This window comes from Ceraceosorus guamensis, assembly GCF_003144195.1.
Source record: "Ceraceosorus guamensis strain MCA 4658 unplaced genomic scaffold IE81scaffold_6, whole genome shotgun sequence".
NCBI lineage: Eukaryota > Fungi > Basidiomycota > Exobasidiomycetes > Ceraceosorales > Ceraceosoraceae > Ceraceosorus > Ceraceosorus guamensis.
The window spans coordinates 568,778-591,376 of record NW_020290001.1 but is presented as its reverse complement, the minus strand read 5'-3'; the positions used below and the strand labels follow the sequence as shown (position 1 = coordinate 591,376).

Below are 22,599 nucleotides of genomic sequence, written 5' to 3'. Positions count from 1 at the left end.
AGAATTGGGCCGAGAGCAAAAGCGGGGAAAATCAATGTCACGTGACTGTCATCACAGCAGCACGGGTACCGGCTCTTCTCGTGATCCGAGCATTCGACGGTGTTGCCCAAACAAAGGTCGTGCTCGACATCTTCACATTCAAGGTTCAAAATTGTGCAACGGCGGAACTGTCATCCACGCATTGACTGCTTGCGATTCTACTCACACTCTAGAGCAGCAGTCTGATGAGCGTTTGGTCATGTCAGAAGCGTTGGTGCATTTGGAGCAAGTCACTCGGCTCTCCTCGAGGGTCGTGCGCGTTCTCGGTTCCAATCCAGGCAAGTTCACACTGCAAGGTGAGCAGCCCAGGTTTTGCAATAACGAGCTCTTCAAGCTCTGACAAGAAGCTCGCGTATGAGGAGGCTGATCGCGAGATCTGCTGCCCGCTCTACATCTATCCGAAGGCACGAACACCTACCTCGTTCATGCGCCTGTGCCATCAGCCGTCGATCATGCCGATAGACGAAATGTGGATGCGCTGCCTTGCGTCCTCATCGATGCAGCGGAGGGAAAGAGCGCATACATCGACACGCTGAGAGGTGTCTTGCTTGGTCGAGATGAACACGTTTGGAGCGGCACTCATCAAACGAGCTCGGTCGCGAGCTCAAGTTCTGATCCTTATCCTCGCTTCACCATCACTGACATGTGAGTTCCTCGACCGGTGGCGTTGCCGGCTCGAATCAAGGTCATCGTGTCCCTTTCACCTCAACACATCGTTTGCCGCCCTCCTGCCTAGAATTCTTACTCATCGGCACGTAGACCACGTGGGCGGTCTGCCGAGTGTACTCGAGCTGCTTGCCGATATTCGACGAGAGCATGAGAGCAAGCCTCCTCGGATACACAAGCTGCGAGACAAAGTCAAAGCCGCAGCTGGCGAGGTGGACGAGGTGGCTCGGCTGCTCGAAGATTGCAGCTTTACGCTCTTCGCAAAGTCGGAGGGTGGAGAAGATGTGCACTGGATCGAAGATGGTGACTCTTTCCAACTTGCCAATAACGGAATCAGCTTCTCCTCCACCGGGTCTAACACCACCGAACAGCCGCAATCGAAGCGCAATGCTGGCGTCCCGGCGCTTCCGCAGCATCTCGCGCTTGATGAGACGTCTGGCGATATGACGACTTTGCAAATCTTGCACACTCCGGGTCATACGGGTGATCACATTTGCTTGTTCTTGGCTCAAGAAGCTTCGCTTTACACTGGTGACAATGTTTTGGGACAAGGCACGAGCGTATTTGAAGACTTGCGCGTCTACTTGCAAAGCTTGAAGCGCATGTCGGACGCTCTCGAAAGAAGCTCGACCCCTCGTGAGGCGTACGGGAAGAGCTTTGAGCGTCTCGAAGAGGCTTCGAATCAGGCGCAAGCAAGCACGCCGGAGAACAGGCTCTACCCCTCTCATGGCCCTATCCTCGTTCAGGGAAAAGCCAGCATCAGGGAATACATCTCTCACAGGCTAGAACGCGAATCCCAAGTGCTCGAGTTGCTTTTGCGTCCGAAATCTGCCCCGGAGTCCACAGACGACGCGTGGACAGCACGAACAATTGTGCAAGAGCTATACAAGGGCTATCCCGAGAGTCTACACATTCCAGCGGCTCGAGGGATCTTTTTGCATCTTGTCAAACTATTGCAGGATACCCGAACAGAGCCAATTGCGGCCCCAACAGGCTCAATCTCCGAGAAAAGATCCATAGTCGTCAAATGCCTGGATGAAGATGACGACTTCAGGCAGGCGGACAAAGCCAGCTCTGGCGGTGCAGCGTCTGGGTCGGCGTCAGATGCAACGTATACATGGGAAGACATCTGGCTCGACTCACTCGACAAACGTTGGGTAGCAGAGCGCGCACAGGAGGGCGTTCATCCCACGAGTGGCCGAATGTGACGAAGAATGTTGGACTGCCCCGGCTTCGAGACATCTGTCTGGCTGGATGCTCTGCTTCAGCTCTAGGGGACTTCAGGCATGCCTTTGTGTGACATCTGCTTCGTCCGACGAGCGGCGGTGGTCACATGCGCCCTAAATGGATCAGAAGCCTTCCCGAGCGAGGTCGTCGCAGATTTGTAGATAGAGCCTGTATGCGTTGAAGGAAAGCAGAACAGAGCTTCAGAATTCGTTGGCTCGGACTAGCGATGCTGCACCCAGCAAGACGAGCAGGTCATTGCGCGAAATGAGGATCTGCTGCGAGACTGACCTGTTTGGGTCAAAAGGTTCTTCTCCACCAGTCATGCGCTGCCACTGCGACTTGACGGCGTTGACCCAGCCTGGATAGCATAACAGAGGAGAATTTCAGGGCCATTGAATTAGCCAGATGTGAGCAATCCGAGCGAACTAACCAATGAGTTCCAAGTGGTTGGCCCCGAGCGTGCCTGCGTATTCGCCCCACTTGGAGCTCTTGACGCTGACCAGGCCATCATTGGCTCCCTCTTGCTCGTAGATTATCCCAAAGGGCACGCGCCATTCGCTAAACATGCCAGGCTGGAAGGCTGCTCCGTAAGAGAAATCTAGCAGACGGTCGAGAAAGAACATTGCACAAAATTCAGAGACCACGACGCTCGGTCATTGCCATAAGAAGAGCTTACATTTGACGCCGTCCACGTTGGGTGTCTGTGAGCCATCTCGCAATAAGGGGCGTGAACATGTATAGCTGGGACGCTTCGCCGAACCACGTAGCCCGCTCACCGCTTCGTTGAATTTCTGCATGGGACCTAGCTGCAGCTGTTTGAAAGCTCCTCCACCTCCAGGAATGGAAAGAGCCTTGACGAGGGCGAGTGCTCGCGGCATATTCTCTTCGCCAATCACTTGCTGTATTATGAAGTCTGCAAAGCTAGAGCCTCGATGTGGCGTAGCAATGGTAGTCAGAGATCTCACTCGAAACGACTTGTTCTCCAACCTCGAGATCAAGTATCGACAATCCAGTCCTCCCATGCTATGTCCAATGAGTGAAATGTCGCGATTGGGAAACTCCTTCTCTATGATGTCCCTCAACGCTTCTGCCCTCTCTTCAATCGTCGCGCTTGCTGGTACACGAGCCACGATGAATTCGGTGCCTCTCTTCTGCAGCATTTCCGAGATGCCTCGCCAATAGTTGATGGTGACGGGTCCCAAAGCCAACGAAGAGAAACCGAACAAGCCATGTGCTAGCACGATGGGATGTTTGGGTATCTCCCAAGTCTTTTGCTCTCGCAGCGGCGTGATCTCCACCGCATCAGAGTCGTACGTGTCCCGTGCAGCTTTGCCGGTCTTTGCAGTCTCCTCCTCTCCTTTCTTTGCCGCCGTCATCATCCCGGAGGACGTGGATTGAGCTGCTTCCGACGCCTTTGCCAGCGCATTTTCCAGGGTGACTCGATGTGAGGTCCACCAATCATTGGTGCCCGGAGGTTGCAAGCCCATAGCGGTTCGTAACCTCGACATGGCGCCAACAAATCCTGTCTGCTCCTTGCCATGCGTTGTCGATGCCTGCTGAGGATTTACGCCGGCTGTGTGATCAGCATCACTGCTCAACTCAAAGTCCCAGAAGGAGGGCACGTCTTCCACGTCGTCCAGGTATGTTTGATTTGCGTTTGCTGAGAATCGCCTGACTGCTGCCTCTCCGCTCCATGCACCTCTCGATTCATCGTGGGCTGGTGAGCCACTGCGGGCCAAGCTTCCGAATTGTCTGGCAGATATGGCCGTGTGAGCGGCAGATGGTATCTCGGGTGAAGCGTTTGACGGCCCTACAGCGCTCGTGGAAGTACCAGGAGAGCCAACGCTCGTGGTAACGAGGCCATGCCTGTTCAGTCCCAGAGTTGGAGCAGCGTAGCCTCGACTGCTGTGAGAAGAGAGGGAACGAAGGAGGGATGGAGCTGATGTTCCTGCTTTCGCGGCCGGGGACGCTCGCTTTTCGACTCTATCGTTACCTTCCATGGACCCTGCAGATGCTTGAGATGTTTGCCGTCTATGCGTCCTCTCGCTCGAGCTGTCTGCGCTGCTGGACGCCACGAAGCCCAAGGCACCGAGCCAGCTCGGCGGAACGTGAGGCATGCTTGTCCGACCGTTCCCTGCTGGTCCTGGCCGCTCGGCTTGAGCTGCCACCGCGCGACCGCTTGCCTGTAAAGTGGTTTGCGCTCGGCTTTGCGGACTCTTGTCGGGAGCAATGTGCGCTTGCGCAGGAGCAGAAATGACAGAGGGCAAGGGGTCCATCTTGGCCTCTGCTAGAGCTTGACGCAGCTCATTGGTCCCGGATTGATCCTCTGGACTCCTCCGCTCCAACGGCCCCTCACGATTTCTCGGCACACTTTCAGATGACCGACGTGCCGAGACGGGGCTCGAACTTCGTCGCTTGGCCGTCTGCACCTTGGAGCGCAATGGACCAGAAGGATCAGTGCTTCGATAGATTGGCCCGTCGTGCGTTGTGTGGACCAGATTCTGCGTGGCTTGAGAGACGCCATCGTGCGATGCTCGATAGGTTGCGAGCTCAAAGGAGGCCCTCTGCCGGGTATCGTCAAGATCGACAATTTCTCGCGGCGCACTCATTGACGCCGACTGTCCCGCCGCCCCCGCGGCGCCACGACTGCTGAGAGAGTGCATGGCATCATGCTGCGAAGGTAATTCGGCGCTCGCCTCCCTAGCTTCTCTCTGCTCCACTGCTAGTCCATCGTCGGAAGCCTCTTGGCTCGAGACTTGCTGCGTGTGCGCAGCTGCTTGTTCAGCAGCTCTCGTTCCTCCAAATGCTGCTTGCCAGGACTGAGGGAGCATTCGAGAAGCCTTGAGGTGTCTTGCTTGGCGCCTGCAATGCGTACGCGCGATGCTCAGCATGGGACTGGTGTGTTGGGGCCGGTGAGGATGATGTTGTCGCAGGGGGCCAAGGTAGAGTAGGCGGAGCTCTGACGAGGCTCTTCTGACTCAAATTCACCCGACTCGGCACGCGGTGATCAAGAAATCGCCTCGAAGGAGAGCGTCACGCTTGCAAGTCTTGACTCGCGGTACAAAACGCCGCAGCGGCGTAGGTTGAAAGCTCTGATGAGCGCCAAGCCGGTGCGACCAGCAGGCTGTCGATCCATGAAATGAACGGACTAGCTTGGATACGAGCCAGCAGCAGGTGTGGAGAGCCGCCGAGACGTCCATGGCAGCAGCTAGGATGCAGCAGCTGCTGCCTGCCGGGTTCAGACTCACGACTCCACTCAAGACTCTTGACTCGCTGAGCCGCGCAAACGTCATGCATGCATCGATCGCGGAGTCAAGGTGAATGTGCCAGTCACGTGTCCCTGTAGGCTGTGCCAATTTTGGCCAGCATAGACGCGCGAGGGGCCGTCCCAGCAGCAGTGACGACCGCATTCACCTCATGCGCAGGCTCTCGAGAACGACATGTCTTGGAGAGCATGGACTTCTCTTGAAGGGCCACGCGCCATCACGTCAAAGCAGAGACAGCAAAATCGTCGCAGCATGACTTCACTGTGGGAGGGGCGGTGAGAGAGCATCGCACAGGGATGCAAAGTGCCTCACAAGGACCTTCGTGCCCAAATCATGCGGTTGACACCTGCATCTACACGCGTGCAGGGGCCAGCACAAAGGAATGCACCTACACTCTAGCCTCTGATGCGCGCAGTGAAGAGCGGCCGGACACCATCACTTTCCCAGGTGAAACAGAAGCGCTTCACAACGTGTATGGAGGCTCGATGCGGGCTCTGACGGCCCACAACGACCAGCATGAATGATCCCCCAGCCGTCTTCCGTGCAAAGCAGGATGGATATGCAAGACGATGGGGGTTCAAGAGCGCGAAGGCTACAGGTAGGATGTCCTGCAGATCAAGCCCGGCGGTTCCTGCACCTGCAAGCTTCTTGTCATGGATTGGCGTGTCCGACTCCGACAATCAAAGCTCTAAATGTGGTGGTGGCACGGGCTTTGTTCAAGCTGCTGGTGCGCAGACATGGAGCGCCCAAGTCTCCGCAAAGTGCTGCGATTAGGCTCGAGCGTCCCAATTTCTCAGTGATCATGAACAAGCAGTCGACCATCCTTGCTCCGATACTGGACAGCGACTCCCTCGCAAGATGCTTAAGTAGGCATAAATCTCGCTTCATGTAAGCGATGCGAAGTTTCCACCCCTCATTCAAGCCTCGTCATCCTCGAGCAAGATGATCAGCCAGCGAGTCGCGCTCGAGGCGTTACTCGGCCTCTTACAAGCGTCCGCCTTGACGACTGTAATCCTCTGCGTCTATGTCGTCTATAGCGTCGGCTGGCGATATCTCAGATGGCGGAGATGGCTTCCAGGCGTGCCAGGACCTGACAATCCTTCCTTCTTCCTCGGCAATTGGGCCGACTTCGCAGTGAGTCGTGGCGCGAAGGGCTGAAATTTGCTCGCCCGCCTTGCCTGCTGACCGACGTGCTTCGCCCATCGACGCAGGACGAGGATCTCTGCGACTTGTTCCTCAAATGGAGCCAAAAGTATGGAGGCATGACGAAGATGTCGGCGTTCATGGGAGTGAGTGACAGCTGTCCTGGTACCATCTCGTCGGGCTCCGCGGCTCGCCCGACCACATGCTTGCCTGCGCAGACTGATCTGCTCCGATGCAACATTTCGCACAGGAAAAGCGCTTGGTGGTGACGGATCACGTAGCTCTCAGGCACATTCTGGTCTCGCGTCCTTACGCGTATCCCAAGGGCGTGGATACGGCTAGGGTTCTGACAAGCCTTATGGGTGCGGGTCTGCTAGTGAGCGAAGGAGATGTGCACAAGAGACAACGTAGGGCCATCGAAGCTGGAATGTCGCCTGCGTCCATCAAGCGACTGGGTCCGGTATTCATGTGAGTGCAGCTAGCAAGGGCGCTGCGACCTGGTAGTCACTTCGAGGACTCATCTTGTCCGCCTTGAAAAACCTCTCCCCGCAGCTTCTATGCTCGGCGCCTCCGCCACAAGTTGCTGCAACATGTGGACAAGGAGCTGCGGACTGCCAGAACCAAACGCGCGGGGACTGCGTCTGATCAAGGTGTCCTCATCGACATGCTAAGAGCAAGCTCTCGAGCTACACTGGACGTGCTAGGGCATGCCGCTTTTGGGCTTCGTCTGGAGTGCCTGGAAGATACTGAGCTCATACGACCAGGCTTCGAGAAGGAGCCCACTTGGCTGGACAACGAGAGGGAGAAGTCTGCCAGCTCCAACCCGCTCGTTCGTGCATATGACCAAGCGCTGCAGCTAGCATCCAGCAACTCGCAGTGGCGCATGTTGCTGGACATTGCCATCATGTTCTTTCCTACCCTGGTATGGATCCCCATTGGCACACAGAGCCGCACCTTTGGCAGGGCGCAAAAGCACCTTCGAGAGCAAGCCGAGAAAGTTGTCGAAGATGCCAAGGCAGATTTGGATGCTGCGAGCGCAGATGCCGACAAGTTGTTGCGCGTGGACGGCGGAGCTGGCTCATCGGCTGCAACGTATCGAGGTGAAAGGGCAGACTTGCTTGCAAGCATGATGCGAGCGAATGCCTTATCCAGACAGGCCGCTCGCGATGCAAGTGAAAGTCACATTCCCGAAGCGTTTCTGCAAGCTCGGGCAGCGGATGACTCAGGGGCAACGGGAGAGAAAAGGCAGGGGTCGCACAGTCCTTCACCAGTTTCGCCTCGCTCGCCCTTCTCTCGCTGGTCAAGCGTTCCAGAATCGCCAATGTCCTTGCAAAAGGCCACGCTCGCAGATGAAGAAGTCGTCGCCCAAGTATCGACGTTCATGCTTGCAGGCTTTGAAACCACCTCCACCCAGCTCACTTGGACCCTGCTTTATTTGGCAGAAAATTCCGCCTGCCAAGAAAAGATGCGCGAGGAGCTTCGGGCTAAACGTACAGAACTCGGTCTCAGCCCTGTTGCTGGCTCTTGGCTAGCAACAGAGGACATAGATACGCATACCGATGCGTATGGAGACCTTGAGAGGGAGCTGACTGTAGACGAGCTGGAAACACTGCCGTACCTGGACGCCGTCGTTCGAGAGGTCTTGCGGTTGCAGCCAGCAGGTGAGTCGCTCTAGCAGAAGTAGGCCGGATCGTGGTGATCCTGCAGCTCAAGTGTATGTCCCTCTTGACAGTCCACACGTCTTCGCGTGTTGCTAGCGAGGACGACGTCATTCCGGTGGATCCTCTAGCTTCGCCCAATGTGCCGCGCTCAGGCGTGCGAGTGGAGAAGGGGTTGATGCTGATCATCCCGCTTACCGCGATCGGCAGAGATCCTGAATTGTGGGGAGAGGACGCGGACAAGTTCAGGCCTGAGCGCTGGATCGAGGCGAGAAGAAGCGATGGCTCTTGGGCAATGGAAGGAGCCAAGCGGTGGTCTCGCACTGGTGGAGTCGCGTTTATGATGGGTCCGCGCGCCTGCATAGGTGAGTTTGGCGAACATGCGGAGTTGGAAGCGGCGCAATCTAACCTTTCGCTCATGATCCATTCTGCTTCTTCAGGCAATCGCTTTGCAGTATCCGAGATGAAGGCGCTCCTGTCCATCCTGACTAGCACGCTGCATTTTGAGAAAGGACGTCGACCTGTCACGCCGAAACGTTGGCTGGTCACCAGGCCTTGGGACTGGACCGTCGACAGCGAACAAGCGCCGCTGATGGTGCGCAGGGTTCAAGCGTAGCCAATCTCTGACTATGACGACGACGTTCTGTACCAGCATATTATTACTATTATCTTGTCTCGATGCGTAAATGTAGTGCGCAAAGCTTTGCAAGTGCAGAAATGCGGCAAGAGAGTAGAGATGCGAGCGTGATGACGCAGATAAAGATGGTGGGGGCATCATGATCTGAAACAGTTCAGTGTCCTTGTTGGTACAGGTGCAAACATACAGCGAGCCAGAATCGCTCAAGCTGATCGCTCTGTCTACGTTTCTCCTTCTCAGACTCCTTCTTCGAGGCTTCCTTGCTCGGTCTGCGCTTTGCCTGCGCGTCCCAGTCCAGATCCGCACTGTCGCCAGCGACGGGCGCGCGACGGTTGGGTACTGCAGACGTAGCGGGGAAGCTGCTCATCGAGGCAGCAGCATCCGTCAGGGCTGCATCTCCCGACAATGGGTATTGAATGGCAAATCTTCTAGCCCTTTCTGCCCGATGCCAGGCCAATTCTCGACGCAGCTCGCGCGAAGCAGCATTTTGATCCAGGGAAGCTTCCCACTGCGCATCACGCTTCAGTCGGGGGCTGGCGCTCGCACCACTGGACTCCATTATTGGTGAGCCTCCTAGCGATCTGGGACTAGGAATTGGCGGCGGCTGTCCAATGAGCACAGCTTCGGGCGGAGCAGAACGTATTTCGCTCCACGTTGGGGTGCTCGCCAGCGTCAAGCGTGCTGGCTCGGTATGACCAGGGTCATGATCTTCTCCATTGCTGCCGGCAAGGTAGGCAAAAGCGGCTTGGCTAGTCACTCGGCTTGCTTCGGCCAGAGCATCTTGAGCATCTGCCGCCCTCTCCGCCTGCGCTCGTCTACGCTCGTCCCGCTGTGGAAGGCGCTCGGAGATCCATTCCGCTACTTCTGATACAATGCCCGAGTCACCGGCACCTGCAGCATCTCTCGACATGCTTGCAAGCTCGCTCGAATGCCAAGGCCGGGCAGTATCTAGCATTCCTGCATCGTCAGGCGCAGCTATGGCGGCGTAGTGCTCTAGAAAGGAGCTGGGCCCTTCCGACGTAGGCTTAGAATCTCCAACGCTGTCTGCGGCCTCCCTGTCCTCTGCTTTGCTGGCTGTCGCGGTGTCTCTTGCCTTTGTATCTACTAGGGCGTTGTCATCCGGCTCTTTCTTGCTCTTGGTGAAGACATCAAGCAGCCGATTGATATCGATCCAGCTGGAACCCTCGGTCTTTGCAGCCTCTGCTTTCGCAGCCTTTCTAGGCGCGTCATCCAGACGTTCTGACCCTGATGTGCTTCCCTCCCAAGGCTTGCCAGTAGCGTAGTTGATCTTCTCTCCAGCGCCCCATCTAGGACCACCTCCACCACGAAGATCCCAGTGATCGCAACCGTCAATGACACCCAGAAAGTGACCCCATCTTGCACTCTGGACGCTAACCAATCCATCATTGCCTTGCAGCTTGCCTCCTAATGCATCACCACTGCCGTCCGTCTCTGCACCGCCCGTACGACTTTCGGCCGCTGCATCAAGGATCAGCTTGGGCAGCCAGAGTGGATGCCAAGGTTGTATGCTGCGCGTACGTGCTGCGACAGAGTAGTACTGGACGCGTGGCGAGTCTGGGGTGGAAGGGTTGAACACTTCCGTCATGTACTTGGTGCTAAGCATCGCGTAGGCCGGCTGATCAAGCACAGAGAGCATGTACGACGAGAAGCTGCCCCCCAGCATTGATAGAGCATTTGTGAACGTACTCATACTGAAGGGCAAGCTGATACCGCCCGGCTTTCCTTCATTAGGCTTGCCCTTTGTTTTTGCCTTCGTCTTTGCAGAGTCTGAGTCTGCAGTGTCGCCAATCCCGGCGCTCTGTGTAGTTGCTTTGACAGTCTCCACAGCCTCACAGAGCTTCTCGTCAACCTTTTCTTTAAAGCTGGGATCCAGCTCGACATTGCTCTGATCGCCCCCAGATCTTCGTGAGTCGAGGGCATTCGACTCTTTCTCCGCCTCGCTCTTTGCTCCCTCCTTTCCTTTGGTCTTCTTGGGCTTCACAAAGATGGGCGTTTTGAGAGTGTACGGCACCTTTGGTAGGTGTGATGAGTCGGCTAACGCACCGCTCTGACGAGCCTGCTGCACCGCCTCCTCGATCGCATCGTTGCCGACTCCAACATTGGCATTGCACCAATCCATGAATGGGCTACCCCGGTGGGGCGTGCTGAGCGTGGTCAAGCTGATGGGCTCGTATTCGGTGGGCTTGATGTTGGTGATGAGGTGTCTAGCATCCAGACCACCCATGCTGTGCGCCACCAGATTCACCTTTTTGCCGAGCACGCCAGCTTCGGGCGTGCACAGAAACTGATGCAGCGTGTTTGCCCTATCCTTGATCGATCCAGCTCCCGGTACCGCCTTTACGATGACGTCTGCTCCAATCTTCTTGCGCAGGATATCAAGCACTGTCGCCCAGTAGTGAATCTCGAGGCCGAGAAACAATCCTCGTTTGTCGAAGCCACCCAGGCCATGCAACAAGACGATCGGATGGCGCGGCCTTCGGATTGGCTCGTACAATGATCCCAAGCTCATGAGTTCGTTGATGTGATTCTCGGTTGGCTTCGCTGGCGGCTCTGTCTCCTTGAGCTTCATGTCTTTGTGCGTAGCACCAGCCGTTGAAGGGCCAGCGCGTGTGTTCGAATCGTCTTGCGGTGTTGCCGATGCAGGAGCCTTGGCATGAGTCTTGTGCCGGCTGGTTTCGCTGCCGTTCAGCAAAGCTTGATCAGACAATGTTCGCTGGATTTGCGTACTCTCCAAATTCTGCGATGCGCTTCCGTCGGCTTCTTCTGAGCCGGCAAACGAACCGCCTAGTCGTGTAGCGTACCACCACTTCAAAAAGTCGGCAGTTCCCTGGGACGGCGAAGCTAGCGTGTAGAGCGGCAAAGCCATCTCGTCGATGGCTTCAGCAGCGCGTGTCACTTGCGTCTTGGACTCCACCTCCACCTTCATTGTCTTGCTTGGAGACTGCACGGGGGATGTCTGGGTAGCTTTGGCACCACCAGCGCTATGCAGCAGAGCAAAAGCTCCACTCGAGCCGAAAGCCTTGCCCAGGCCGCGCGTTCGCCTCCTACATCTTGAATAGGCCAATCGAATCAGGCGAGGGTGCATCGTTGTAATGCGCTCGTTTAGTTTGCGTGCTCTTGGGCTTGCTATCGTGTCAGCGACGGCATCGCGTGCGGGACATGCGAGTGCCGATGGTAAGGAGCTTGGATGGGAGTAGCCTCACGATCACGAGTGCTGGGCGAGTCTAAATGAGGTCGATCTGCTGAACGCGACTTCGTCTTCGTCTGACTCGCCTCTGATGCGCTGTGGCCAAGCTCCTTGCACAGATGGTCGTGAGCTGACGCGGTGTGGTTGAGGCTCGCAATGGCTCCCAACTTTTGAAGAAATGCGGGGCCTCATCCACGATTCAGATTCGAGCGCCAAATTGAAGGTTGTTGTGTGGGAGACAGCTAGGTTGCTAGCAGCTGTGCCGCCATCAGAGAACAGCGGTCAGAACCCGCGCAAAGGCACGCGAGTGATGTTCTTCTGCTGCTTGCATATGCTGCTGCAGCATCAGTCGCGACTCGCGAGTGCGTTCACGCACCCCGCCTCGCGGCGCCTCGATCGATCACGATGTGCATGGGAGGGCTGCATGGGCGCACGCAGCACGCACGCGACGCTCGACTCGAGCGGGACTCTCCCGCGCCCCCTCCCCAAAACAAGGCCTGCCGAATTGAGACCCGCATTCCGACGCTGAAAGACCCATCACGTGCGTGTTGTACAGTGTGAGTGAATCACCGTACCGAGACCATGCACTCAAGACTCTCTCGTCAGACTAGCTGATGACGTTTGCCTTCCACGCGCGCCGTCCAGCGCCACCACAATCACGAATGCCACAGCCAGCAGCAAGTAAAACGGGCGAGCAGACATCGCGATTGAGTAAAAAGCCGGCAGCATTCAGTTGCACGAATGCAGAGTGACACACCCTCCAACATCCATCGTTGATGCCATTCGCTTTGTCAGACCACCTTTATGGGCTACGCTTTCAAACTTGCTGCGCACACCTTGATGATCGGGTGCCACACACGGGCTTACTTACGTCCAGCGACGAACTGAGCGACAGTCTTGCCAAAGTGCGACCCGTGATGGTGGGCAACCTTCAGGTCGGCCTCGTTGGGTTGACTGGATGGGCATGGTGCAGGCGTAGGGCATAAGCAAAGTAGCGTTAGTGGGTGAGCAAGGCCTCGAAAGACTCACAGACTGCCATCGGCACCAGCAATGGTGGCAGCACCGTACGCGCTGCCGCCAATGATTTCATCCACCTTGCCGAGTTCGGGTGTAGTGAAGCCCAGAGGCACAAAGATGATGCCGTGGTGCGCAAAAAATGGCACAGTGGTCAAGGCGGTGGCTGCAGGTGCGAGCAGCAAATGCAAGACGATCACAGAATGAGCACCTGTTCCTATACTCTCCACGACTGGAGCGCATGTACGAATCTCTTCTGAGGGGAACTCACTTTCAGCACCGCCATGCTGGCTGGCGGTCGATGTGACCAAGGTGGCCAGCTTTCCGACCAAACGGCCCGACGCCCACAGCCCGCCGGTCTTGTCGAAGAAAGCGCTGACGCTAGCGGGGACGCGTCTGAAGGACGATCATGTAGCGGTTGCTCAAAATATTCAGCAAGACACGCATGAGATCGCAGCTCGCTTCGATCACCACTCACCCATAACGAGCTTGGGAGAGGCGTGTGGAAAAAAGTGGCGGATGAGCAAAGCCATGCAAGCGATGACGAGCACTCCTGTGCACATGTACTCACTACCGGTGCAGATGACGAAGCCATCGAATTGGGTCAGGGTTTCAGGGTCAATCTTGGGCAAATCCGAAGTCAGACTCTGACGCAGCGGAGGTCAGCAAGGTCATGCGTCAGTTTGATCAAGTGCTGCTAAGCCTGAGCATTGATCACGCTCGCACCTTGTTTGCGTGCATCTTGGTGAGGACTTCTTCGGAAAGGATCTCTTCGATCTGCACGATTGGACGCGGAGGGGTGCGTGGACCGAGTGAGGAAATGTGACAAGATGTACCGGCTTGACAAGTCTGGAGCAACATACCTGGAAAGTCGTGTACTCGACGCCGGCGGCCTTGAGACCTGCCTCGACCTGCTTGGACAGGGTGACCTGGTGGCCGTACAGGCTGTAGACCAGAACTGCTACTTTGGCGGACATGGTTACGTGGATTGATTTGTGTGCGCTATGTGTTGATCGTGATGCGTTGTTGTGCGGCGAGGTGTGCCGAAATGTGTGGAAGGAGGTGTGACAAGGAAGGATGTGTTGCGATTGCTCGCTGGCCCCTCTCTTATATACGATGCGAGGTCTGCTGAACGGCCCCGAGAACCGCCTCCAGTCTCGCGCAAGTGCTGTGCATGGTCTGTGCTGCTGCTGCTGGCTGATGTGGCTTGTTCGCTGTTAAGCTGCACAATCATCAGCAGAACTGTGAGTGCTGCTGCAAGGCATCTTAACTTGCACCGTCAAGCACACCTTCGTCTTAAGACCGAAGGGAAGTAGGGCGGCATATATTCATCAGTAGTGATTCTCTCCGTGCGCTATTCTCCGCGCGCTATTCTCCGCGTGCGCTGCTGCTGTATAGCGAGGCGACCGTGAGACGCAAACAAGCGAGCGACCCACCTTCGCATCTGCGCGCGTGCAGCGGCCAAACTCGCGGGAGGTGTTGGCCTTCGCGTCAATCAGCAGCAGGGCGAGTGTTTGCTATAGTTATAGAAGGAAGCCACGAGTGATCGGATGAACCGACCGTCAAGCTCACACTCATCATCAGACTCACGACTCTTGACGGCCTCGGTCACCACAACTCTCCTCTTCCTCCCGCTGCTCTTCTGGGCTGCAGCACTTTTCCGCACGCCGCCTGGTCAAGCTTCAAATTGTGGAGTATCTCATATTCTTCGACAGCACCGGCATGCAATGCTGAGGCTGACAGCGTGAATGTGTGCGTCGGCTGGGCCTTGCAGCAGTCTGTTGTGAAGGGAAGATGGATTCCTTACGTGGTGGGTAGTCGAGCTGAATCGGGCTGGCAGAGAGATTTGCGTACATATAGATACGTGTACGCGCACATGAAAGGGCCTGAGCGCTACTACAGGAACTTCTACTACTTAGACTGAAGACCCGTCCTCCTGAAGTGCCGAGCATACAGGGAGGGCGCCCGTGCACACCATCACCAAAGATCGTCGTCGATGGCTGCTGCGACTCGCAATGAAGCGGACACGCGCAGCATATAGAAGGGATGGCGTGTAATTCAGAGTATGTGGCGGAATCAGCGCCATCCGTACATCATGTATGACAGCACGCTCGGCACAGTCGTAAGTCTTCGACCATCACAGATTGGCAGAGGGGATCACACCTCTCTCGAGCAAAGTCATTTCGAGCAGACAGCGGTGCAAGTCATTCGTGATTGGGAGCGAGTCGGTGCACGGGTGAGTGCGCACACGCAACGAGACATGCAGCACCCCATCAATCCATCCACTTTGAGCCGGGAAGCAACTCTTTTGGCTGCGCTCACGCTTGCATAAACCACCATCATTTTGCGCAGCTACTGGACCGGGGAGCCTCATCGCGACACATTCAAACATTCTGTGACCACATCAAGTACAGATCACGCGGCATCATCCCTCAGATCATACTTGACTCGCGATTCAGACTCGCAAAGATCACACCTCATACTCTGATGAGTGTGTCACGACAGCGTGAGGGCCTCATTTCAGGAGCTATCAAGAGGTTGCAAGCTGTCTTGAGTCGAGAGTAAAGGGCGCGTCGAACGTAACGCTGTCCCGCTTCGAGCGCTGAGCGATTGTAAAGGCTCAGCAGCACCAGTCAAGCTCGTTCTGTCTAGACCTTCTTCGCACGCGAAGATCGGCCAAGAGACGCCGCGAAGGTCGATCCCAAACCAGCACGTACTAAGCATGCGACTGCAGCCACGACTTTTGACTGCTCGAATGCATCTATATTGCGCGGAATAAGTCCTCACCTCGGCGACATCTGCGCAGCCAATCTATAGAGGATTGATGGCATAACAAATTGTACCGAGACTCATGGGACCAACACTTGGGAGCTATAGTGTAGAGAACAACACGATCGACCACAGGCAGACGCGATGGGGGCGCTTGTGCTACACGAGTCTTCATCGTTGAGCATGTCGGCAATTATACACCAGTAACCAAGAGACCAAGGCTAAGCTTGATCTCCTCTACCTACAGTCAGTCTTTGCCTCATCTCTGCGCACTCTCACCAGCCTCACTTCTCTCCCGACCTCTTTTCGACGTCAACAGCTCGCGTTCCCTCGCCTCTGGCTTACAGCATTTGCCAACTTCTCCACCAGTAAGCTTGCAGTTTCTCTTCTTCCTCTCAGCATATCCTCTCAGCATAATTGCTCCCCACACAGTCACTTCTTGATCTATGTGCATTTATGAGGCCGCTCTCCAGCCATTCCAACGCAACGACTTCCTCGCATTCCTCCTCGTCGTGTCCCGGCGCGCACATCACCACAGCATCTCGTCTGACCCTGCTCACAGCAAGAAGCACCCGACCACTAAGTCCTTCGCGCATAAGCGCGCACTGGGGGCACGTTTCGCTAGACTCTCGCAAAGAGCATTCTGTCAAGATATGTCACAGCGCTGATCCCACCATATCCAGCGCAGTCGAGCGCTCTCTCTCGATCAGCAGGTCTTCGGATCGGCAGTCGATGGAGTCTCCAGCTCAAAGCAGGAGCCGCGAGCGCCCATCGCTCGACATGCAGCAAATGCCCGGAGGCTTTCCTGGAACCGGTCGGCCATCGATGGACAACTTGTCGGCAAGACCGCTTCCTCCTACACCGCCTTCATGTTTCATCAGCGGCGCTCCCATTGTCACGCCAAGACAAAGCTCGCTGCGCCTGACTTCGATCGAGGAAGATCGCGACGAAGCTGTGAGATCACAAGCTGACCTGTCGAGCAGCTCTTGGCGAGCGCATGCTCAAAGTCAGCGGTCCACCGCTACCGAAACCAAAGCGTTGCCCTCGATACCATGGGCACCTCCACCCGAATGGATGCAAGAGGCTGAAAGCGCAGGTTCGCACGCTTCCAATTACGTGCAGGCGCGAAGCAAGTTCAGCGCTAGCCCTGACTCGACCGCACGAGGCAAGCTGCTCCGAAGATTTGCAAGGACACGGAAAGCCAGTGCTGCGAGTCACAAACGAGCTCCCCGGACCGGTAAAGCGAACGATGACGTGGTCGCGCTGACACCGCATGCTGCGTTGCAAACAAAGTTCCCTATGCTGAGACCGACGACTCCTCTAGATGACGCCTCAAATGCTCGCGGCTCGCGACTGACTTCGACCTTCACGGGCATTCGCACGAAGCTGTCGTGAGTTTGAGGGTGGTGGTGTTGTGACCAGCTCCCAGAGCTGATTCTTTTCCTCTCTTCGTCGCGGCCAGAAGAGCACCACTCGCGCTGTTCACGCAGAACGGAGAGCTGTGCGCAAGGGAAGATGGCCAATTCGACCTTCTTCAAGCAAAAGGCAATAGGCCAGAGCTTTCCGATGACGGTCACGCTCAGACGAGCAGTCTTAGGTGGCCTTTCGGGCGTAGTAAATTCGGTCAAGATTTGGAGACCATAGCTTCTGTTCCCACACGCTCGGGTATGCTTTGGCCCCAGGACAAGCGAGCCTCCGCTTCTTCGCAAGATCGCGTCTCTGTTACCACCTCCAAGAACTCGTCAAGGTCTCGCAAGGTTTCTACAAGATCTCGCAAGAGTTCCACTCAGCGCCTGAGAGTTCCTTCGAGTGCTTCACGTAAGCTCGGAGCTTCTTCCGCCAGATCTCCCGCCCGAGGCCGCAGCGCACCGCGCCGACTTCGTTTGCTTTCGACCACCCGTGTCGCCCAACGTAACGCCGCCCAGCGGTTCGACGCACGCGGATCTGTTAGAAGATCTATTCGTGATTCTTGGATAGACGTTGCAGATTTTCAGCCCCCTCTCGACCGACATGCCGAAATGTGGAAACTGCGATCGACGTCCGCTTGGACCAATGATAAAGCCGCCATCGTGAAGCCTTCGTGGTGGAGCATGATTCGGAGAGGCAAAGACCTTGGCACCATTAGCAAAGACGGTCCTTCCATCGATGAACCCGTCGCACTCACAGGAGAGACGATAGACGTAGCTAGCTCAATACCGTATCTCCGAAGGAGCGATGACATTTTGCGAAGATCCTCCTTATTTGATGACCTCCCTCATCTCACCGGGCGGGGCTCTCACAGCGTCGACTTACGTGAGTACCTTGACGGACACTTAGCATTCGTCATGACCGTGACTGATCAGAACTGCTGCAGTCCGACCTTATCAGCCCATCAGAACGGAGTTGCCGTTCAAGCCAGCCCCAAGGATGCGACCTGCGCTTCCAGATCTCCAACTCTGGGCGACAATGTCTCATACCCGTCCGACCGTCGAACAGGCCGTAGAACCGCAAGGGACGCGTGACCGCGGGGACCAAAGCAGGAACAGTAAGCGGAAAAGCGAAGATCGGCCTTGGCTAAGACCTCTACGTTTGCCTCAATCGGCTGGTCTTAGCCCCACGACATCGCCAAAGAGCTCAGCGCTTTCTCAGGCCGTTTCCACCCCCTTAATTGTGACACCACCGCTCTCTAGCGGCAGATCTACGAACGCGGAAAACTTCTTTGCTTCTTCTTCTCTGCCCATTCCTCCTCGCAGTCACAGAAGTAGGGCTAGCACGGTCAGCTCATACGATGACCGGGATCGCTCTCTGACCGTCGCTCTAGCACCAGTCGGTGGTACAAATGACACGATGGTCAGCGTGCAGACTGTGTCGTCTTCGATTCTGTTCGCCGACGCTGCGCTGCGTAGTCTGCCTTCCCATCAACATGAAAATGCCGAGCAAGCTGCAAACGCAGAATTTGGAAGCACGAAAAGACCTTGGCCCTGCCTCCGAATCCCACCTAAAGAGCCTCTTCCCGCTCCTCCAGTGTCGGCGGCCGAGTCGACATTCACGATCAGACCTGCACCTGCGTCATCTTCGACTTCGAACACTACAGCAGCTAGTCGCCGCACCAGCATCACGCGAACTTCGCAGCAGGCGACCTCTGACTACGTCACGAATAGACCTCTCAGCGAACCGTGCGCGCGCCGTGAAAGATTGCTTTCTGCCACGCCTCGCAGAGCTTCGGTACCCACGCCTGGCCGGGACACGAGAAGAAGAGCGGGAGAGGCGACTCTGGATCTTGTCGCCTTATGCGAAGACTTCCTCGATTCGCCTGCACTGAAGACACCATTACGCCGACGAGCAAGTTGCAAAGTCCAATCTCGGATCACTCCAGAGAATTGGGGGCTTGCAAGGCGAGCTGGACGGTGCGACAGCGCCATTACGGTCCTTACTTATGAGTCGACGGTCTACAGTGCTAGCCTTGCAGGCACGGAGGCCGAAGATGAACAGCGCCTCATCGAAGATTTGATGGCTTCGTCAGACGAGGAAGTCGAGGATGGGAACAGGCGGCAGTCTGTGATTTCGAGTCTTGGCGCGCAGAGCGACGATGAAGAGCCTTATCAAGCGCATCCCCAGGGAAGAAGATACAAGTCTGTCAAGCGCGTCTTCGGGCTTTCAGTGGCCGCCGAGATCTCGGATGCTCGTGACGTCCAAGTCAATGACCCAGCTAGGTCATACAAAAAAGATCGACACCTCCAAATTGTACATGTGCGCACCAGATATTCTGCTGTCTGCTCCGCCGGAAGACGTCTTGCAGCCTGACGATCCCCGGCAAAGGGCTGACAGCACAATCTCGATCGCAAGCAGTCTTGATAGCATTGCTGACGAAGCCCATGCAGGACGTGCTATGACGGACTCGCCCTGCCCCCCTTCGCGCTGCCACGGCGTGAATCGAGGTGATTGGATCTCACAATCAAGCAGTCTGCAAGAAGAATGCAAGAAGAGCAAAGCCAGCGGTGGGCGCAAAGGAGCCTCTGTCACCGATGACAGCTCGATGCAAGGGGTGAGCCGTGGTACCAAACCTTGGGAGAAACCTTCCGAGAACGGTGAGTCATACTGCTTCTCGATTGACGGCGAGTGCTATGCTGAGACTGACCCGGCACCAGAGGATGGACGCGAACTGGCAAAGGCAGGACCCCGCTCGGAGCTCTCTTGTTTCCCATCATGCACGAATGCAGTACAGGATCGCGGAGAAGTCGCAGATGATTCCACGTCCGCGATGAACGGTAATCTGCTCGCCTCGCCGATGTTCTCAACATCTGTCTCGTCTCTCAACTCCACACCCTCCTCGTTCAGCGTGAGCGCATCGCCTCTGTGGTCTCTCAGACGGATGTCCTCGACATCGACCGGCTTGACCGATCTTACCGAAACCTTTGAAGGGGACCTGACCATTGACACCGCCCCCTCCATCCACGACGTCTTCCAATCGTCCCCCCCATGCAAAACCACAAGCGAAGGTCCGACGCGCCCGCCCACTTCATGCACTCTGCGACCAGATGCTGATGATTGCCCCGGTGCGGCCCCTACGCCTTTCGAGAAAGCGCGCCAGTGGTTGTCTGCCCTGTCTAGCGACTGGCATACCTCTTGTCACGCGATTGTTGAGGAGGTTGCACGCTCAAAATTGGCCTGGGCTTGCACACCCTTCAGCAATAGCTTGCTCGCTTGTGAGAAAATGCACCCTCGCTGTTCCAAACCAGCTCGCAACTCCGCTGACATCTGCCTCGTCTCTTGCTCATTGCATAGCCTTCAAACCTCCCACCGACACGCACGGGCTAGGGGTCTTCTTGATAGAGTCTCAAGCACGCTTTCGTCCTCTCGCCGAGCAAAAGATTGTGACTGTAGGGGACATGCACTCGAACTCCATCCTGGATACGCCGAAGCGCTGGCGCCATCTTTCACCGGTTGCCGAACAGCACCTGCGCGAGCAACTGAACAGTCCATCGTCTAGCCTTTTCGCTTGTCAGCCCGATGATCAGGCGGCCACTCCCGCTGTAACTTGCAGCCGTTCTTGCGACCCGTTTGGTTCGGAGCCTCGCTACCGATCAGTCTCAACTTCAAAGTCTCCCCGCTCGCCTCCATCCATCGTTTTACACAGTCCTTCCAGCGCATCCGCCACCACTGAAAGTTGCCTGAGCAGGTCTTCATCCTTGGCTTCATCCTTAATTCAGACACGCAGACATTCTTTGAGACCACCGTCGACGTACTAATCAGGACACACTCTTTCTCTCGCGCTAACACCGCATCCATACTCTTTACATTGACTTGTTCATACGGGTACGGTACAGCTTGTGCGAACTTTGCGACGCTGATTGGGGGTGTGTGAGCACTGAACGCGCGCAGTGGCCGCAAGACGTGCGATCCCTGATTTCGCTGCAAACCTTGCGTCATCTTGCTTTTTTCGTGTGCAAACGACCCCACCCTCCCTCATCCCAATGCCCACCTTCGCCCTCGTCCTCATCTCCTATTGCGCCCAGCCATCCAGCGTTCTTCTCCAACCATTCCTCGAGCTGTGATTGCTCATGTCTCAAACGAATAGGTATCTTCTCGTCGTCATCACCGAGGAATGAGCTGGGAGCCGTTCGGGGTGCCTCGGCACGGTCATCTTGTCTGCGAGTCTCGGGCGCAGCTCGCCTGCGCTTTCGTGTCTGGCCAGGCAGGACGAAACGCTCGACCGCATGATCTGGCTCGCTCTCTGCTTCGTCATCATCCACCTCGACCGGCAGGATGTTCCTGAGTCTCGATCCTCTGGAAGGCGTGTGAGGCTGTGAAGAGGCAGGATGCGCTTGCACTGCGCTTGAGCCGCGTCGATGAGAGGGCGTGTCTGGCTCGTCGTTGATGCTCGGGCCTGACAGCGCCTCTTCAAAGCGGACCGATCTTGGACTGTCCTGATCGCTATTTGGTGAAGCTTTTGATGCAGAGCCAGACGCTTCGGGTTGCACGATCGGATGTCCCTTGGACGACTTGGGCGGAGTTGCAGATTTGGCCTGAGCGACTCGAGCGGAAGGTGATGACGCAAGAGCAGCGCTTCTCTTAGATGGCGTGGAAGGAGCGCTTGATTGGTCGAGGGAGGATCCTCTGCCGAAAGCTGCACCGCTTTGGATCGCTGCTGCTCTGGCCTTGAGAGCTTCCGGACTCCGATCACCCAGTTGACCTGACGCATTCACCAGCGAGCTCTGAGCAGAGACATTGCCCACTCTGCCCGACGAACGAGGTGAGGCGGTTGAGGCGCTCAAGATCTTCTTCACTAGTGGTCGCAGCTCCGAGAGACAGCTTTTGAACACCGCAGGTCGCAATCCGGACGCCTTCTCAAAGGCTGTCGGATCTACGGAGAGGGACAGCCTTCGGGAGGCAAAGGCAGCATACAGTCAGCGAGTCAGCCTTGACAGGTCCTCCGAAGTCTCGACTCACGATTCGCATGTTAAGCGTGCGCTCAGAGAAATGAGACCGGTGCCGGCTTGGTGACGCGCTGCTCGGGCACCGCTGTCAGCTTCCAAGGCTGCAATAAGCGACGTTGTTCGTCTCTCCGCTTGTTCCAACTCTCCTCCTTGCAGGCCCTCGTCCAGCTTGGCGTAGAAGGAGCGTATCAAGGCTTGACGCGACATTCGTGATTGCAGGTGTGCAGGTGTATAGACGCTTGGCTCAAACCTTGCGGAGCACGGTCCAGCTTTCACAAATCTCACTTCGACCCACAGGAGCTGTGAAGATCGTGCATACGCCTGCTAGTAGTCGCACTCGTGGCTGTCAATGTCACGATTCGTCGCCGTTGGAGGGAGTCTCTTCTGTGTGAGTGGTGAGTGGTGAGTGTTCGTGAGTGTGAGTGCAGCTAGCTGCTGCTGCATGCATGCGTGGCCTCTGGACCCAGCTGCAGCTTAATTCGTGATTGATCCAAGCTGCGGACTTCCGCGGAGTTGACGTTGCGCACACGCAAGCATCTATATGTGCCCCTCCCAC

General features: G+C 56.4%; 7 protein-coding genes across 7 annotated transcripts; 3 read left to right on the top strand and 4 right to left on the bottom strand.

The window, feature by feature from the left end:
- Nucleotides 1-238: 238 nt before the first annotated feature.
- IE81DRAFT_345012 (Metallo-hydrolase/oxidoreductase) lies at nucleotides 239-1,913 on the top strand (the record flags this gene model as incomplete). Its single annotated transcript, XM_025515870.1, has 3 exons — nucleotides 239-335; nucleotides 444-684; nucleotides 776-1,913. 3 exons carry the CDS (start codon nucleotides 239-241, stop codon nucleotides 1,911-1,913), a joined length of 1,476 nt encoding a protein of 491 aa, XP_025372486.1.
- Nucleotides 1,642-4,155, bottom strand: IE81DRAFT_320517 (alpha/beta-hydrolase). The gene is made up of 6 exons (XM_025513054.1): nucleotides 2,709-4,155; nucleotides 2,609-2,633; nucleotides 2,363-2,530; nucleotides 2,221-2,290; nucleotides 1,849-2,100; nucleotides 1,642-1,779 (listed from the first exon to the last, which is right to left on the bottom strand). Exons 1-5 carry the CDS (start codon nucleotides 4,047-4,049, stop codon nucleotides 2,055-2,057), a joined length of 1,650 nt encoding a protein of 549 aa, XP_025372485.1. The 5' UTR covers nucleotides 4,050-4,155; the 3' UTR covers nucleotides 1,642-1,779; nucleotides 1,849-2,054.
- Nucleotides 4,156-6,293: 2,138 nt separating this feature from the next.
- Nucleotides 6,294-8,703, top strand: IE81DRAFT_212938 (cytochrome P450). The gene is made up of 5 exons (XM_025510983.1): nucleotides 6,294-6,332; nucleotides 6,410-6,809; nucleotides 6,894-8,002; nucleotides 8,074-8,364; nucleotides 8,440-8,703. Exons 2-5 carry the CDS (start codon nucleotides 6,574-6,576, stop codon nucleotides 8,613-8,615), a joined length of 1,812 nt encoding a protein of 603 aa, XP_025372484.1. The 5' UTR covers nucleotides 6,294-6,332; nucleotides 6,410-6,573; the 3' UTR covers nucleotides 8,616-8,703.
- On the bottom strand, nucleotides 8,485-12,104 carry IE81DRAFT_320513 (alpha/beta-hydrolase). The gene has a single exon (XM_025513053.1). The coding sequence runs from the start codon at nucleotides 11,740-11,742 to the stop codon at nucleotides 8,791-8,793; it is 2,952 nt and encodes a 983-aa protein (XP_025372483.1). The 5' UTR covers nucleotides 11,743-12,104; the 3' UTR covers nucleotides 8,485-8,790.
- Nucleotides 12,105-12,313: 209 nt separating this feature from the next.
- Nucleotides 12,314-14,137, bottom strand: IE81DRAFT_364333 (putative NADH-quinone oxidoreductase). Its single transcript, XM_025516851.1, has 7 exons — nucleotides 13,722-14,137; nucleotides 13,585-13,635; nucleotides 13,430-13,505; nucleotides 13,337-13,346; nucleotides 13,130-13,254; nucleotides 12,874-13,024; nucleotides 12,314-12,798 (listed from the first exon to the last, which is right to left on the bottom strand). The coding sequence occupies exons 1-7, from the start codon at nucleotides 13,833-13,835 to the stop codon at nucleotides 12,708-12,710; spliced, it is 618 nt and encodes a 205-aa protein (XP_025372482.1). The 5' UTR covers nucleotides 13,836-14,137; the 3' UTR covers nucleotides 12,314-12,707.
- Nucleotides 14,138-16,407: 2,270 nt separating this feature from the next.
- Nucleotides 16,408-20,855, top strand: IE81DRAFT_364332 (hypothetical protein; the record flags this gene model as incomplete). Its single annotated transcript, XM_025516850.1, has 6 exons — nucleotides 16,408-17,018; nucleotides 17,090-17,919; nucleotides 17,981-19,291; nucleotides 19,368-19,694; nucleotides 19,755-20,312; nucleotides 20,392-20,855. The coding sequence occupies 6 exons, from the start codon at nucleotides 16,408-16,410 to the stop codon at nucleotides 20,853-20,855; spliced, it is 4,101 nt and encodes a 1,366-aa protein (XP_025372481.1).
- Nucleotides 20,856-20,891: 36 nt separating this feature from the next.
- IE81DRAFT_320510 (hypothetical protein) lies at nucleotides 20,892-22,450 on the bottom strand. The gene is made up of 2 exons (XM_025513052.1): nucleotides 22,057-22,450; nucleotides 20,892-21,987 (listed from the first exon to the last, which is right to left on the bottom strand). Exons 1-2 carry the CDS (start codon nucleotides 22,248-22,250, stop codon nucleotides 21,033-21,035), a joined length of 1,149 nt encoding a protein of 382 aa, XP_025372480.1. The 5' UTR covers nucleotides 22,251-22,450; the 3' UTR covers nucleotides 20,892-21,032.
- Between the last annotated feature and the right edge of the window lie 149 nt (nucleotides 22,451-22,599).

Bases quoted from the DNA above. Each gene is read 5' to 3' on its own strand.
- IE81DRAFT_320517 (XM_025513054.1), bottom strand. From the start codon at position 4,049: ATGCCTCACGTTCCGCCGAGCTGGCTCGGTGCCTTGGGCTTCGTGGCG. The intron at 2,531-2,608 runs GTAAGCTCTTCT...ACCGTCTGCTAG, and splicing joins CAACGTGGACGGCGTCAAAT to ATTTCTCTTACGGAGCAGCC. The intron at 2,291-2,362 runs GTTAGTTCGCTC...TATGCTATCCAG, and splicing joins CAACCACTTGGAACTCATTG to GCTGGGTCAACGCCGTCAAG.
- IE81DRAFT_212938 (XM_025510983.1), top strand. From the start codon at position 6,574: ATGCAACATTTCGCACAGGAAAAGCGCTTGGTGGTGACGGATCACGTA. The intron at 6,810-6,893 runs GTGAGTGCAGCT...CTCTCCCCGCAG, and splicing joins CGACTGGGTCCGGTATTCAT to CTTCTATGCTCGGCGCCTCC. The intron at 8,003-8,073 runs GTGAGTCGCTCT...CCCTCTTGACAG, and splicing joins CTTGCGGTTGCAGCCAGCAG to TCCACACGTCTTCGCGTGTT.
- IE81DRAFT_320513 (XM_025513053.1), bottom strand. From the start codon at position 11,742: ATGCACCCTCGCCTGATTCGATTGGCCTATTCAAGATGTAGGAGGCGA.
- IE81DRAFT_364333 (XM_025516851.1), bottom strand. From the start codon at position 13,835: ATGTCCGCCAAAGTAGCAGTTCTGGTCTACAGCCTGTACGGCCACCAG. The intron at 13,636-13,721 runs GTATGTTGCTCC...CCAATCGTGCAG, and splicing joins TCGAGTACACGACTTTCCAG to ATCGAAGAGATCCTTTCCGA. The intron at 12,799-12,873 runs GTGAGTCTTTCG...ATGCCCATCCAG, and splicing joins GCTGGTGCCGATGGCAGTCT to TCAACCCAACGAGGCCGACC.
- IE81DRAFT_320510 (XM_025513052.1), bottom strand. From the start codon at position 22,250: ATGTCGCGTCAAGCCTTGATACGCTCCTTCTACGCCAAGCTGGACGAG. The intron at 21,988-22,056 runs GTGAGTCGAGAC...TGCCTCCCGAAG, and splicing joins GCACGCTTAACATGCGAATC to GCTGTCCCTCTCCGTAGATC.